The 16905-nt window shown below is 45.6% G+C and overlaps 1 protein-coding gene across 3 annotated transcripts in view; it reads right to left on the reverse strand.

The window, feature by feature from the left end:
- Positions 1-16905, reverse strand: part of LOC135208032 (anaphase-promoting complex subunit 7-like) — a 114992-nt gene that overhangs the window by 35926 nt on the left and 62161 nt on the right. For all 3 annotated transcript variants that reach the window (XM_064240151.1, XM_064240149.1, XM_064240150.1), the window contains exons 6-7: positions 2596-2799; positions 2008-2148 (exon numbers count right to left, since the gene is read on the reverse strand). In XM_064240151.1, coding sequence (XP_064096221.1) covers positions 2008-2148; positions 2596-2799 — 345 coding nt within the window. The remainder of the gene's footprint in view (positions 1-2007; positions 2149-2595; positions 2800-16905) is intronic.

A 16905-nucleotide genomic window follows, 5' to 3' on the forward strand; every position in this document is an offset into this window, starting at 1 on the left:
CAGAAGACGACGACACCTTCCTCTTCTTCTTGACTTATTCTTCGCCAACTTCAAGAGGACACAAGACAGGTCTTCCATCCAGGCTGGAGCTCGGGCGGTTGCTATGGCAACGGGACTTGACTCCACCTGGCCGGAAGAACCTGCGGGAGCAGCAGCACTTCCACGGGCAGGAACAGGGGCAGCAGGTACGGTGACGGCAACAGGAGGATGATCTAAGGGCGAGCTCTTCGGGCACTCGAAGTCAGGTGGAGGAGCGAGAACAGCAAAACCAGGTGGAGGTGGAACCACTTCCCTACAGGACACATACAGCAACGGAGCTTGTACCACAGCCGAGGGGGTGACCGTGGTCAGGTGCTGGGTATACACCAGGTGAGGCGGAGCTGCATAACCTGGTGTCGACACAGTCGTAGTCATCCTTGTCTCCACCCCATGAGTGACAGGGGCTGCAGCAAGATGATGGATGAGCCCCTGAATACTCGGAGTGCCCGGAAGAGTCTGCGAGCACCACACCTGCTGAAGATCCCCACCCACAGAGGTAAACACACCTGAGGAAGCAACAGTCGGGTTAAGGGGGGGGGGGGGGGTTCCTGTTTGTCCAGCGGGGGAAAAATCCCACCCTGAGCGGAGAGAAGACCCCGAGTACAACTCCAGGTCGAGGTGTCGCCCTCACTCCTCTGCACTCGACAAATCGAGTGAAGAGGCGGGGGGGGGACATGTCCCCCAAAGGGAAGAGAGCCATACACATGAGCTGATGAGGAGGGAGAAAAGATGACGACGTATCAGTCACCAGAGGTGTCGAGGGAGAGCTATCCAACGGCACCTTGGCGGCCCTACGTGGCCTCTTCCTCTCCTCATACAGCTCCAACTAGGACCGAGAGCATTCATGCCCTCGGCTCCTGGTACACAACGGATGAGGGTCCACAACATCGCTGGACATGAAAGCCCCACACTTACGGCCTTCCCCTCCAGGACACACTCTCCAGTTGGATGGGGGGCGAGAGGGCTTCTCCAATTCATGGGACTCCATGGTCCATCCAGCGATGCAATACTACCAAAAATAAACAAATAACAATATGAGTACTTACAGTCACTTCACACTAGTATTGTATTCTAAGAAACAGGTTGAAAAGTAAGTAAGCTTGAAACAATCTCACAATAGAGGCGGGCAGAGAGGCAAGCATACGTCTTCACCTGACAGCGGTCGAAAGCAAAGTGGTATGTTTACCTCCAGTCGGGCAGGACTCCTGACCATCGGACAAGCAGTTACTGCCGAACTACCTTGTTAGTAAATCTTATGACCGGTCCAGCTGGCGCCGAATAGTAATTCCTTATTTAAAGGACCGATGGTTTGTATAACGTGGCGGAACAAATAACCTTGACAATTGTTCCGTAATAGTAGCGTATTATTCTACACCTGATGGAGATTTACACTCATAAGTGCTTGTTGCATATTGTAGCAATTTTTGTCACAGATGTTCATCTGTATGCTACCCATGAAAAATTTTTTTGTGACAAAAGAAAAGGTGATAACTCACTCAATACTGGTTAGTGTTCTTTCCCTGCCTTTTACAAACACAAGTCCATCTCACCTAAAATCTTTTACATAGATTCAAAAGGGCTAGCACAAAAGGTCTCATTCTTAAATAAGCCAAAAATGAGTGAGAGCAACATCTGAAGAAATAAAGACATTAAGGTGACGACAGAGAGTAACATCCCTCTAGCCAAAAATGATTAAATTTAGGGAGAATGACTTAACTTTTACGAAAAGAGGATTGCTCACCTTGATGGAGCTTCGCACCCTTCGAGCACTCTTGCTAATAAAGTACTATTATCATTACCATTATAAAAAATAAGCACTCTTTCATATCAAGAGAGCCTGGAATGACATTAAATTACAAAACAAGTTTCTTATTACAGTATTAAACATGACAGATCCTACTTAGCAAAAAAAACACACACACACACAACTTCTGCATTACCCTATGTACAGAGATAGTAAACACTCACTTTGTGAGGCTCAAAGCGATGAGGAGCTATCTGCATGGCCTCTCTGAAGTGCATGACAGCTTCCTGCAGCTTTTTAAGTTCTAAGAGTAAAGTCCCTTTCAACAGAAGACCTTCGACACTGCGTGGGTTAATGGAGCATGCCTAAAAGGAAGCAGGCCAATTAATATCTTATATATGTCTTCTTATACCTGTGGGGAAACTTATCATTATTATGTAGTTGACTAGATCAAATATGAAGAGTAGAATACACAAAACTTTACGTTTGAACCCTATGTAGTCAACAACTTATGAATAGTTTGCACTGTCTTTGACACTAAAAGTTTGGAGCAAACTTTTTTGCTTATATACCAATAAACATCAAATTCTTTTTAATGATGAATTTGGCCTTACATGATGTGTCAAAAGTTTTATATATCTGCAAAGTAATATTTCTAAAAACATTTAGGCATTCAAAAGCAGCTCTACATTTTTTCAAGTTTTCTTCAAGCCTAGTTAAGATCAGGATTGTTCTTTCAACTAGACTCTCCTTAAAAAAAAATGTAAGACACTTCAATTATTAGGTGGGAGCATTCCATGTTCTGACTGTACCTTGTGAGCGAAATAAATGGCCTTCGTTGCTCGTTTACTAAGCTGACAGTAATAGCCCATGGTGATCCAAGGTTGGGGAGCCGTATCAGTTACAGAGGTAGTAGTCATGGCAAGTTCTTCCAGCTCTCGGTTCCTCTTGTCTCCCGCAAGCAGACAAGCCAGCAAATCCGATCCACGTAAATTCAAAGGGTCAACGGCATGTGCCTGCAAGATAAGAGAGGTGAGAATATTAAAAGCTTGATTTTTTATTACTGTATCAAGGCTTATAAACCATAGTAGTTACATAATATCCAAACCTTTAAGGTCCTGCTTCACTGAACATACTGTAAACTGAAATAATAGGTGATGCATGCAAGTTTTCACATCCAAATGTTGGCATATGCCTTCTCTTTCACAACCGCAGAGGCATTACAGACACCAACCTACTTATGAACATTCAAGTTACGAACATTCATAGATACAGACAGGGTCACTAGTTCAAATTTTGCTCTGCATTTTGCTGATTGCAATTTTTGCAAAGAACAGAACCCGAGGAAGAAGAACTTGTTCCTTGAACTCCTTCCCTGGTTATCTCATGTATTCTTGTGATCAACTACCATGTCTTCTTCTTACTCTCACAAGAATGTTCCTACTTATTTCTATCTTACCGAATTAACTCGATCTGTGGTGAATTCCCATTTTCTATATTTCCAATTTTCTGTATTTAGAACATCATATTAATAATATATTCAGTGATCTTGTTTTCATAGTAATATATCTTGGAGGCAACTCTTCATTCTCAAGGGTGAAAATCAGAAACAGAAAAAGTTCAAGTTGGATGGCCAAGTGGGAAGAGACCACAAGGACTAATGTGCACTGTCAACACAACTAGTTGAGAAGCAGTCTCTTTATATCAACCTTGCTTGCTAAAGCAAGGAAATGTTACAGAAGTTTCAGACATATTTACAGACAGTCCTACACTGATATATGGGGGTTCATTCTGATAAAAGTGTTTCGGTGAGTCACTGCTAGTTGGCACTGTTGTTTAAAGCCAGCTCACTCTGTTGTTATTGTTTTGTGGGGTTACACACTTGTACAGAAATACTTCCTTCGTTTTTTAGGCTTTCTGTACTGTATTCTTATTCAATCATGGATCCCGAGACAGCTATTGCAGACAAGCAGAGGATGAAAATAGTAAGAACCACCACTGAACTTGAGGAGGAGATTATTGAAAAGTATGAACAAGGCATTTGTTTGACTGATTTGGCATCTCATTTTTAATATTTCATTAATTTACTGAAATAATCAGGCTTGTTTGTCAATGTTTTTTCTTTATTATTAGCAACAAGTTTTGTGACTACCCATTATAGTACATACTATACATAGCCTAGGCTATGGCGCTCAGTCAACCATCGGTAATATGGCCGCATTGGACTTAAGCCAGTTTTTTTTTATACATTATAGTACATTTAAAAATACAGAAGTCTAATAAGATATGTTATTTAACTCTGAATTTATCTAATGGTAATGCTTTGTATAAAAAGGCAAGGTTGGGGTAATAAGTGGTGGTCAAGAACAGATTAATCCATTTTCAGTTATTTCTTATGGAAAAAACTGATTCAGATTTCGAGTAAACTGCAGCTCAACGCTTCTTCTGGAACGGATTCGTGTTGAGGTCCAAGGTTCTACTAACCAGCCTGAGAAAAGCCTTTGTTAGGCTGGTAGCAGTTCCCACAGTTATTGGCGGTGGGCCTAGCCTTTTACTAAAAAAGTAAGACTGCAAGGCAGCAGCTGTACTTTTAGTCGCCTTTTACAATACTAAGGACTTAAGGTGGTAGTATTCTTATAGCCCTACCACAGGACTGACACTGAAACACTGACTGTTTAACAATTAACGAATGCTGCATTGTTTTCACAATAAAAATTTGGATTATCACAGTACATTCATAGTAATCCAGATGTTGATGACAAATAACAAATGGTAAATACCCAACACGATCATATCTTCAGATCAGTTGATGACATAGGTTGTGTCTTCAGATGGTAAAGGTCCCAGTAGATAATCAACAACACAATCAGAATGATAAAATTATTACAATCTTTATGATGTAAAATTCAGTTCTCAAAACAATGTAATGAAGCAACATCTCATCAAGAAACAAAGCTGACTTGTGTCACTAATAGGACATCTATTTATGGATCTTAAAATCCACCTAGGTTCTTAATGAGGCAGATCAACATACTCTGCTCCAGATATGGCACCAGTATATTAACGTCGATTCGCTCTCTATTGCCATCATATCCAATCTCATTAAAGGTACTTTCACTTGTATATGACCTTCCTACTCAACAAAATCACACCTTAGGAAGGAGGCTCTTAAACCTTAAAAATAAAAACCTGTCCCTGTTTCACATATATGTTTTAATTCACTAAATACTCAAATATGGAAACAATTTGGACATACCTTAGAGAAAATCAAAGTGAATCCTAATTTTTTTCATGGAATTATCCATCAACCAACAACCATAGCTACTTTGGTTCCAGAGACAATACACAGATAAGCAACGCTGCCCTAATTTTAAATCAAACTTGCTGATTTTTATACAAGAAATGCAAGGAAAAAATGTATGATACAGAAAAAAGTAAGGAAATACTAAATGCACTAAGACCTAGACTTACTCCCATTTCAACAATGCTGGACTACATACACAGCTACCTTACCTTGTCAGCTCTCACATTTATAAGTTAGTTCAACAGGACTACTAATCATTTTGTTGGACTATTGGAGGGCTCCCCAAAAAAAAGATATGTTTCTATGAGAATTTAGAAAAGGTTAGATTAAGTTCTGTCCACTGTGCGCCAAATACATGTGCAACTATAGCGATACACTTGTACTGAGCAGAAAAGACGTTTTCTGTTTTAGCAACAATGGTCAAATGAACACTTGACCCCAGTTGACTCTCCTGTTATCAAGCATTTCAGTCTGAATATTAATATTATTATTATATATATTATATAAATTTTCATAATAAATTTTATTATTTGGATACTTACCTACTGTTAAACTTAGCTATATCTCCCCGCCGATTAGGCGAGTCGGCATTCAAACAAAAAATCGAATGGCTGCCCGGATGACTGTCTAGTTTACCTGCCCTCCACCAGGTGTGTTTCAAATGTTTAGCTATTGTAAGAATTCTCCTTGACAGCCCACTAAGTTGTGGGGAGGCTGGGTGGTTCCACTTTAACAGTAGGTAAGTATCCAAATAAATTTTATTATGAAAATTTATATTATTTGAAATGAATCTTACCTACTGTTAAAGTTAGCTGATTCCCACATTAAGAAGAGGATGGTGGGTAGTGCAGCTAGACAAAATTCCACTCAGCCATTCAAGCTAAAGGTTTCTTGCACGAAACCCAAAACATTCTCACCTGAACTGGAATCCTTGGTGGATTTTACTGCCACCAGAAGTTGGATTCCATTCAAGGAGCAAGGCTCTCATACATATGCAGCAAAGAGCAGCCTTGCGGAGAAAACCGCTTCGATTCAGCCAGAATGAAACGCAAGCAGTATGAGGGACCCCTGTGCCTGGATCCAAAAGCACTATAAAATGACAGTCACTTAAAATAATTACCTTCACACTCCCCAAAATATTAAAACCAGGGATTTAAACAAAAGAGCCTAAAGAATTGCTCTTTTTTCGGTTCAGGAAAAGACTACCCACTACTACTAGTAGTGGATTAAGGGCTTTACTGTTTTCAAACACAATTCTGTAAACTTAAGGTAGTGAGCGGGTAAAAACTGAACTGTACTTCTACTGTGCCACATCAATCCTATTCTGGAGCGACAAATTGACTCTAACACTAAATGAGTTACAACTGCTGCTCACATTATGAATGTTTACCTTCAATAAAGGTAGAAGATATGGAGCTAGTTCTCATGCACTAGCCTATCCAATACATCAAAGAGGACCTCGTGTTCCTTCACAAAGTGCTTTACCTCTTCCAGGCTTAACCGTCCCAAATACAATCTAGGTTTTCTAAAACCATAAACCAAAAAGTTAACTTTACCTTCAAGTTTAACCATTCGCAAAGATGTTATAAGTTTCTAAAAATCACAACACAAAAGGTTAACTTTGCCTCTTCCAGGCTTACCCTTCACAAATACATTCTAGGTTTTCTAAAACCACAAAACAAAAAGTTAACTTTTTCTTCAAACTTGACCATTGGCATAGACAATGAACGGCTAGGTTTTCTAAAACCACAAAACAAAAGGTTGATTTTTGCCTCTTCCAGGCTTAACCTTTGACAATGACATCTATGTTTCTTAAAACCACAAAACCAAAGGTTAACTTTGCCTCTTCCAGAATTTACCTTTGACTAAGATGTTCAAGGTTGATAAAAATGTCCAAGTTTAACCTTTAAATTTAAAGGCCCCAACAGGATAGAGAAGTTCCTCTTCTTCCCCACTAAGGGGTTACATTGGAACTCTTACAAGGCACTGTAAAGCATAGCCTTAGCATCAACCTTAGCTCTAAGGCAGAAAACTAAAATAGCATTCCCTTTATATCAGCTTAACCTGTTAAGTGTCCCCCCCGGATGAGCTCGCTGCTAACGTACCGTCACACTTTTTGGTAATCAGTGATCATAGCACTGATGATAGTTTTTCAAAGTTAATAGTATTGATTTTTATGCTTATTATTCATACTGTAGTTAAGTGTAGGAAATTATTAAATGTTGGAGTAAAAAAAATTAATACTTCAATTATTTTATATCAAAAGACTTCATAATACTGAATGAAAAATATTATACATACATACACTATTATTCTTTCGTATGCCAATCTCTAAATCAACGGGCTACACGCAATCCTACTTCACAGTGTCAAACCATCTATCTATGTACTTGTGATTGTGGAGACAAATGTTCTACATTCTCATCTAGAAACTGATTTGCAAATCTGTCTGTTTCTTTCACGAGGTAATCGGAAGAAAAGTTTGTATCCTCATCACTGGAGGATTCAGAACTAGAGCTCTCATCATCAAATAGGTTATCAATATCAGACTCCTCATCTAGTATTTGATTGATCGCACCTGAAGAAATACACCTCCTCTTTGGGACATTCATTGTGAAAGACGCGAAAATCTATTTGTTTCGATAAACGCCCGAAGCGTATTGAAAGAAAACCAGCAGGGCCAGGCAGTTTTCTAGCATAAGCGACCACCAGGAAAAAGTTACCAAGCTGGAAATAAGTTTCCTGTGTGCTGAGAGTGTTACCAAATGATGTTCCTACACTTCCTATACGAGTAAACGTATTATTACGGGACTGACGGCTTGACAAGCACAGTTAAAGTCTTGAACGTAATATCCCATTGAAGGCGCTACCGAGTAGATCGCAGTAAAATGACAATTTGTCGAAAATTGCATTTTTCCTAACTATACAAACCTGAGGTCCTTTAACAATAGGAAGTAGCTAGCGGCAGCTGGAACGGTCGTAAGCTTCGAACAAGGGGAGAACGGTAGTTAACTGCTTGTCCGACAGTCGCGCCTGGAAGGTTAACAAATCACTTTTGCTTTTGGCCCATGCAAAATACGCAGAGTGAGGGGTGGCATGAGGAGGGACTATATGTAAAGGACCTCAGGTTTGTATAGTTAGGAAAAATGCAATTTTCGACAAATTGTCATTTGTTCCGATACACAATACAAACCATCGGTCCTTTAACAATAGGAAGACTCACTTCTTGGTGGGAGGAATCTGAGTCTTTTGATGAACAGACTGGTATTCGTCCATCCCTGGAATGCCTCCCTGGTCGTAAGAGCGAGGGAGGGATCCAAGCCTCTGTCCGATTGATCGGGGTGTGCACCGCAGGATCAATGGTCAGACCTCTGGGCCGAGTACTAAGAGAGAGGCAAGCGTATCTCTTCGTACCAGCAAGCAAGAACTTGTTCCTGTTTGCAAGAGGCAACATAAAGTATGGTTTTGTCTCAAGCTGGCATCCGCTTCCTTCCCCTTGTTGGAGGAAGTGGTGGATATACGCTCCTATCCCTAGTGAAAGGGATAGGATGGGGCTCTGTTGAGTAGCTCACCTGCATCTCATCCTTATCCAGCAGGGTGACGACTGTGTCCCTCTACCCACAGGTAGAGGGGAAGAAAAAGATGGGAAGAGGAGCCAGTCACACTCTCATTCACTCATCCATTCTTCTTACGGTCACACCAGGACTCGACGCTGTTCAGCCTGCGAGGGTCTGGGTTCGCTACACAACGTGTTGAGCAGCCCCACCACGGGTCCCCAAGGAAAAAAAGATCCAAGGACCTGTGGGCAATATCCCGAAGGTAGAAGGAGGTGCATGTGGTCTGGTTGGACCAGACCCCTGCCTTCAGTACCTGCGCCACGGAGAAGTTCTTGCGGACAAAGCAGCATCTCGTTCGCATCGAAGGCGGTGAAGTCCATTAGGGAGGGGATTGTGAACGACTCGAACCAATCGTCAGGGACCGAAGGGTTCTGAGTCTTCGCTACGAAGTTCGGTACGAAATCGAGAGTCACGGATCCCCATCCCCTGGATGCTTGACTTTGCAGGAGAAGTCATGCAGTTTCCTCAGAGGAAAAGAAGGGAATAGTCGCATGACCTATCCCTCTTCTCGACTTCGGTGATGTCCAGTACCCATACTGGTCTGTCCGTTTGCCACGAAGAGTCTCGCATCCTCCTATCCCCATGCAGCGAAGTTCTCGGTAGTGGATAGGACACCAACACTCCATGGTGGGTGTCGATGGTATGGGTACTGTGACAAGCTATTAAGACGAAGTAATAATTGCTCTGTAACAACCGAATTAAGTCCACAGCGTAGTTCGTAACTGACTAGGGCGCTCTGACAGCTGCCGACTGACTGGTTCGGTATCGGAAGTGAGGCAAGTTGTCCAAGCATCCGAGTAAGTCACGTGACCTTCGCCTTTAAAAGGGTTATGCGAGAGACCAAATAATGTATTTGTTTGTCACCAATGCCGGACGGCGAGGTGATGATTCTCTTTAGGCATGTGCCCAACAGGCGAAAGTCAATTGCCTTCTAGAGACCGAGGTCCCTGAAGGCAAGACATCCTCATAGTTGTTGAATCTCAGCTAAGGAGAAACAACACTATGTGTCGTTGAAGACGAAGGTGTACAGAAAATGCAACCTCCGTCTTCACAGACGAATCGAGAGAAGGATTCTCAAGATTCATAACCTGTGCTTACAAATGACTGAAAACGCTAACCGCTATTTCATTGCTGTCCGGTGAGAAGTCGTAGTTGCAATGAAAGCGGGGCGTTCTTCAGTAATGAAAACACAGGGGAGAGCCGCCTGAAGAACTGCTTCTCATGGGCTGAACATTTCGAAGTAGAGCTGTCAGGTCGGAGAGTAGGCAATGTCTTCTGACACATCTGTTAATTCGGGGTGAACAATGAACAATTGTACACCTACGAATATGAGATATTTTGAAGACAAACTCAGATGTCTGCAAAATCATTCGCATTATCGCAGTGCGATGCAGCGGGAGACTAGTACAGACTTCTGTTATCGTGCGGTAAACAGATAGATGAAAGAGTCCAAGAGATATCTCTGTCGAAGGCGATGGAATCAAGCGTCACAGCAGTAGATGGTCCTTCATTATTGCGAGAATCCCCGTTAATCAGAGACCTAAGTCCATGATTGTTGGGCAGAGATACGGTTCGGTAGTCAATCAAAGCAGGGGAGAGAGAGACATAACTGACTGTGGATCTCGGAGGCTTACCTGATACTGAGCTGCTATCAGGCAGTTCAATACGCAGTAGCTGAGCCTGAGCTCTCGCTGACTCGTCATCCTGAGTTGCCAGGTAATCCATTATTCCACGAAGGAATGCGTTTGGCTAGAACCACCAAGCATAAATAGATATGCTCGAGCAATTATATTTAGGCGAAACGGAATTTCGGTAAATACAAAAGCTGAAATGGTGTTGTCGTGACAAAACCATAAGTATATAAAATGAAACTGGACACTCCTGGGAGGTTGCAGGCAACCCCAAGTTGCAGTTCAATTAGAATACTCCTCGTCTAAGTCGCAATCCGTAGTAACTAGGATATGCGCCTACCCTCGGACAATTCAACTGCTTAGAGAATCATGTCGCGAGGTTAATATACGTAGTATATTTGTAGGATTCTGAACAACGATCTCCATCCTAAATTCTTTTCCTTCAAGAAAACAAAATAAGGATTGGAGATCGACCACCTTCGATCTCTATCAAAGAGAGTGAAGGAGAAGTCTTCCTCGAAGGAAAGCTTCAATGGTGAACAGAATAACGAAGACGATAGTTCAAGCCAAACTGGATGTTCCCGTCCGTTCTTCTCTATTCCAGGTTGGTCGCCTACAGTGAAATAGTCTTCTTTCAGCAGCAGTCTTCTTCACAATGCTAGAAATTCCAGGAATTCGAACATAGGCGAGGTTCCCGATTATCGTGTAACAATTATCGGGGATTCTCGTCTCGCTCACTTAGGACCGTGGTCTCCCCAAAGTGATCTCGCCTAAGTGTTTGGAGATCGTAAAAAACTCGAACACTCTGAATGCGCTAGAAATTCTGTAGAATTCTAAGCACTCTGCGAAACCCCCACTGAATTCGTCAACCGATATCGGCTGGTGGTCCTCTCGATTCCCGTAGAAATCGAGGATGGGGCAGGATCCCTCCTCAACGACCGGGGCTTACGTCATGTAGGACCCAAAGGTCCCCCCTGGTAGCGGAGTCCCCAACGTGGGATCCTACAGAGAAATCACTGTAGGATCCCTCCCATTCCCTCGTAGCCGTAAGGAAAGAGGGAATGGGGGAGGAATTGGATACTCGCTTCGCCTTCCCAGTGGAACTAGCAGTTGGATAAGAGTAGGAGCAGCCATCGCCGCAAGGCCTCTCAGAGTCTGGGAAAACGTATCGTCAGGAGAAAACGTTTTCCCCAAGGAGGTTTACGAACTCTCACTGTAGGTAAGGGTCTGCCGCCACTGTGAACGTCGTCTGGGTGGGGCTGATCGACACCTGACAGGAGAGAGCCGATACTGTCCTCCGACTCATTCCAGTCCTCGTCGAGGTCGAAACCTCTCAGGAGGACCGAAGGAGTATTTAAATACGGTGTCCGAAGACACGTAGAAACGCCGCTGTCGCAGTAGAGGAGGTGAAGGTAGCTTTGTTCAAAGCGGCCAGATCTGAGAGAGCCTTCTTATCCGGCGACGAGAGACTCTGGTTCAAGACAGAATCGGCAAGCTCCGATCGCAGCAGACCCACCGTCGGTTTGGGTTCCCTCTCGGGCCCCAAAACGACTCGAGCCGAGACGTGGGCTCTGCTGGTGGGAGCGGCAATCCTTCCCCGAGGTCGTTGCGCTGACGAATCAGCGCCATAACCTCGACAAAGTTCCTCTGGATCTCGGAAGTCATAGCATCTTGCAGAGTAGGACCGTCAAGCCCCTCGAACAAGAGCATTCCGAGAACCTCCCCCTTAAGGAGGAGGAACTGCGATAGACCCCTCTCGGATTCCTCCTGCCACTTGCGCGTACGTCCTGGTCGGTCCGAAGATCGTACCTGGTACTTACGGCGTCTTGACGGGATCGTGCGGGGCATGCCCCTCACGATCGCCCCGCTGTGCCTCGCTCTTCCTGGTGCAAACCGAGGAAGTTGCAGGCACGGGAGAGGAAGACATGATGCTCCTCTTTCGCTCGCTGGCAGAACCAGCTGGCTTGGAGGGCTGCAGGCGATCGCCTCTTGCAGGCCTAGTCGAGCCGTTTCCAAGGGAAACGGCTGGACTGAGAACAGCAGCCCCGATCTCGTGTGCAGAGGAGCTGCTGCTGGTCCCCCTATCCGCCCAGTCCCTGTGGGAGCGGCGGTCAGGAGACCTGCAGAGACCACTGTCGCGGTGAGACCGGTGCGTGTCCTCGCGGCGCGTCATACCGCTGGTACCAGCCGAGGCTGGCACCAACGATCGAGAGGGGGGAACCTCTTCCCAGCCTCAGCCCGTGGCTGGTCAGAGACAGTCACGTCTACCAGGGTTACCAGGTGGTCGCTGCGAGAGTGGCCACTGGCCTGGCGAGAGTCACACGAGCGGCTCTCACCAGCTTCTGCTCCGTGCCACGGTCCTGGCGCCGAGCGAACTCTGGCACCAAAATTTGGCTATACGCTCTCCCGCGGGAGATCGTATACTCGGAACTTCTCGCAAATGAGAGACCGAGCCGGAACCTGGCGTAGCGGCAGCGCCGCAAACACCAGGCGAGGAAATACCGGTGGTAGTCGGTACGCCTCTGGTCCCCGTCTTCTTCTTCCTTGCGGAAGGGGAGACGGGCCCTGTTCCTGAAAGAGCAGGAGGACCGGCAGAAGAACCCCCCCGTCCCACGGGAGTGGAACGAGCCCTTAGAAGTTCCCGAAGGAGCCTTCTTAGGGGGGAAACCCGGGTTACCAGGTGGTCGCTGCGAGAGCGGCTGCTGGCCTGGCGAGAGTCACCTGAGCGGCTCTCACCAGCCTTCTGCTCCGTGCCGCGGTCTTGGCGCCGAGCGAACTCTGGCGCCGAAACTTTGGCTGCACGGTCTCCCGAGGGAGAGCGTACACTTAGGATATCTCGCGAACGAGAGACCGAGCCGGAACCTGGCGTAGCGGCATCGCCGCTAGCACCAGGCGAGGAAGTACCAGCGCTAACTGGTACTCCTCTGGTCCCCATCTATCTCTTCCTTACGGAAGGGGAGACGGGCCCCGCTCCCGAAGGAGCAGGAGGACCAGCAGAAGGACCCCGCGTCCCACCAGGGTGGGACGGGCCCTTAGAAGTTCCCGAAGGAGACTTCTTAGGGGGGGAGGCAGCCTTCTTCTTCTTCGCTTATGGGCCTTAGAAGTCAAAGGGGAAGAGGCAGCAGCAGACGATGAAGACGAAGATGACACCTTCCTCTTCTCTTCCTCGTCAGCTCACGCAGTACAGTCGTCAGGTCCTCCATCAAGGCCGGAGCCGGGTATTGCCGAAGCAACATGGCCCTACGATGCACCTGTCCGGAAGGACCTGGGACTGGGGAAGATACACCGTGGCAGGACCAGCGTGGACAGGCACAGGAACGAGGAGCGACAGGTACAGCAACCAGCTCAGGAGCGGCCAGGAACAGCGGCAGCGGTCGACCCAGAAGGGACAGCCAAGCCAGCAGCTGGGAACCACATCAGCGGCAGGTACGGCAGGCCCAGCATCGCCTCATAGAATCATCGGCAGCCAGCGGGAACCTGGGTACTGGCGGCCGGTCCAGGGGCGAGCTGCTGGAACAGCGGAAGTCTGGGCAGGCAACACGAAGAACACAGGCGGCGGCGGCATACCCCCCCTCGGTACGGCGGCGACCGGACTAGTAGCGGCAGACGGCGTCACCGACACAACATGATGAGTGTAGACCCAGGCGGGGGGGAGCAACATAAAAGCAGCCGTGGCGTAGGTAGTAGTGGAGACCGCCCCAGACCTCGCTAGACGCTGCAGCAGCCCACGTGGATGCTAGGCACGCCCTGCCGCCGCGGTGGTCCATACCTGTCCAAGGTCGTCTCCCACAAATGTAGACACCTGGGCGGTAGCACAGATAGATTAGTAAGAGGGGTTCCCTCACGCACGGGGGGGAGACATGCCCCACCCCGAACGCAAGGAAGACCCCAAATACAAAATACAACGAGGAAGCTGAGCGGGGGGCAGGAAAGAAGACGAAGAATCGGATACCAAGGGAGTCGCGGGAGAGCTTTCCGACGACTTCCTGGCAGACCTTCGCTTCCCCTACCCCCGCACAGCAGTGAAAAGTAATATGAAAATGAAACAGAATACTGCACTTGCGATTCACTTCATAGAACTTAAAGGGGAAAAGATCAATTCCCGGGTAAGAGCGGAAACTTGATCCATAATAATATGATGCTATCATAAAATATACAGTAGACCCTTGACTCACGAACACAATCCGTTCCTAGACCTTGGTCGTGTTCGAAATTGTTCGTGACTCGGAGCTAATTTCCCCATAAGGTTTAATGGGAATAATATTAATTGGTTCTCGACCCCTACGAACCAATATATATTATGTATATTTTGCCTTATTTTACACAGATAATGTAAAAGTCAGTGTAAAAAACCTTAATATATCTAATAATATAATTTAAAATGGTAAACTAACACTACAAAAACGTTTGTAAAGTGAACACTTACTATGACTGGCGAGACTTCTGGCTTGACGGACAAGAGAAGAGGAGGGTGGTGGGTGGGGAGGAGGTTATTGTGCGGAAGGAGACCCTCTCCCCCATCCAGGTCGGGGAGATCTCGTTCCGGAGATTCAACTCTTCTAGGTTTTGGTGAACGTTTAATCACAAACTTATCCAATGTCTGTTGCCTTTTCCTTCCTTGCATAACTTTTTCTGAAATGGTCTCATTAAACAATTTTCATTGAGCATCTTGCACGATCCTGTTCGTAACAATTTTTGTCCGGATGATACAATTCAAGGAAGCACTGGACATCATTCCACTTTTCCAATGCGGCTTTTATCACATCACTGCTGACATCTGTAACTTCCTCCCCAGCCTCCTCTTCGTCAGTTGATTGCTCCCGAGCAAGTTGCTCCTGCTGCTCTTTGTGGAGTGAACAAGTTCGTCCGCAGTCAAATATGTTATTGTTATGATACAATAAAGTTTGTTCATACTTACCTGGCAGATATATATATAGCTGTATTCTCCGACGTCCGACAGAATTTCAAAAACTTCCGGCACACGCAGTGGGCGGCCAGGTGGTTAGTACCCATTCCGCCGCTGGGCGGCGGATATTCAGGAATCATTCCCATTTTCTATCAGGATCATTCCCATATTCCAGATTTTCACACTGTCCCCTGAGGGGAGGTGGGTGGGTACTTTAATTATATATATCTGCCAGGTAAGTATGAACAAACTTTATTGTATCATAACAATAACATTTTGTTCATGAAACTTACCTGTCAGATATATATATAGCTGAATCCCACCATTGGAGGTGGGAAGGGACAGAATAGAAGGATTTAGGAAACACCTCAAGTGCAGATGATTGACATCTTGATTCCTTACCTGTTAGCATAGCTGACTTCTTGATTACTGTCACCGAAGTCTGCTTTTGCTTTACTAGAGTTGCCAACAAGGTAGTGACCTGTGTAGTTGGTGCGCTAAAGATGATCTGTCAAACGGGGGCGTGACCACAATGTGACTAGACCATATTGACCATACTGTGAGGGCAACGAAGCTAAAAAACCACCACCTGACCTAACCTATCGAAGTTAGTCCCATAACTTCTAGGCTAAAGAAAGGAAAGGCGCCTCAAGCAACCAAACCCTTCAACCATAAACCAACACCAAATTAAAAAGCACACCTACCCCTTTTCTATAGGGTAGTATTTGTGCTGCTCCCTGCCCCCAACACCATTTCTGCGGATATGTATGGTCCCAAGCGACTCGCAGTTCTCATATGCCGTCTTCACATCCCGCAGGTAATGTGAAGCAAACACAGAGTTGCTTCGCCAAAAAGTAGCGCTAATGATATCATTAAGTGCCATATTCTTTCGAAATGCCATTGAAGTCGCAACCGCTCCTACGTTCATGGGCTTTTTATTTTCAAAAAGCTTCATATCACCATCCGAGCAGGGCGCATGGGCCTCCGTGATGGTGTTTCGCAAAAGAATGCAGTGCATTCTTCGGACATAGGAAAGTCGGGTCTCTTAACAGAACACCATAAGTTCTCTGAAGGACCCCGACAATCTTTGGTCTTTTGCATGTAAAATTTGAGAGCCCTGACAGGGCACAGGACTCTCTCTGGCTCTTGTCCGATGAACTCTGTTAACCCCTTGATTTCAAAGGTTTTTGGCCAGGGGTTAGATGGGTTCTCATTCTTCGCTAAGAAATTAGGATCCAAGGAGCACACTGCACTGTGTCCTCTGAAACCCACATCTTTACTAATTGCTTGAATTTCACTAACTCTCTTTGCCGTAGCAAGAGCAGTTAGAAAAATCGCCTTTCTAGTAGTGTCTCTCAATGAGGCAGCATGCATAGGTTCAAAGGGAGCCGACATCAAGAATCTTAGAACTACATCAAGGTTCCATGATGGAACCTTTGGTTGTAGTACTTTGGTTGTCTCAAACGATCTCAAAAGATCGTGAAGATCTTTATCATTTGTCAGATCTAATCCTCTGTGGCGGAAGACAGCTGACAGCATGCTCTTATATCCTTTTATTGTGGGCACTGCTAATTTGTCACATTTCTCAATGCAGGAGAAACTCAGCGATTTGGTTCACAGAGGTCGTGGAGGAGGAAATACCTTTCTTCCTACACCATCTCCTG

The sequence above is a fragment of the Macrobrachium nipponense genome, chromosome 34 (assembly GCF_015104395.2).
Source record: "Macrobrachium nipponense isolate FS-2020 chromosome 34, ASM1510439v2, whole genome shotgun sequence".
Taxonomy (NCBI): Eukaryota; Metazoa; Arthropoda; class Malacostraca; order Decapoda; family Palaemonidae; genus Macrobrachium; species Macrobrachium nipponense.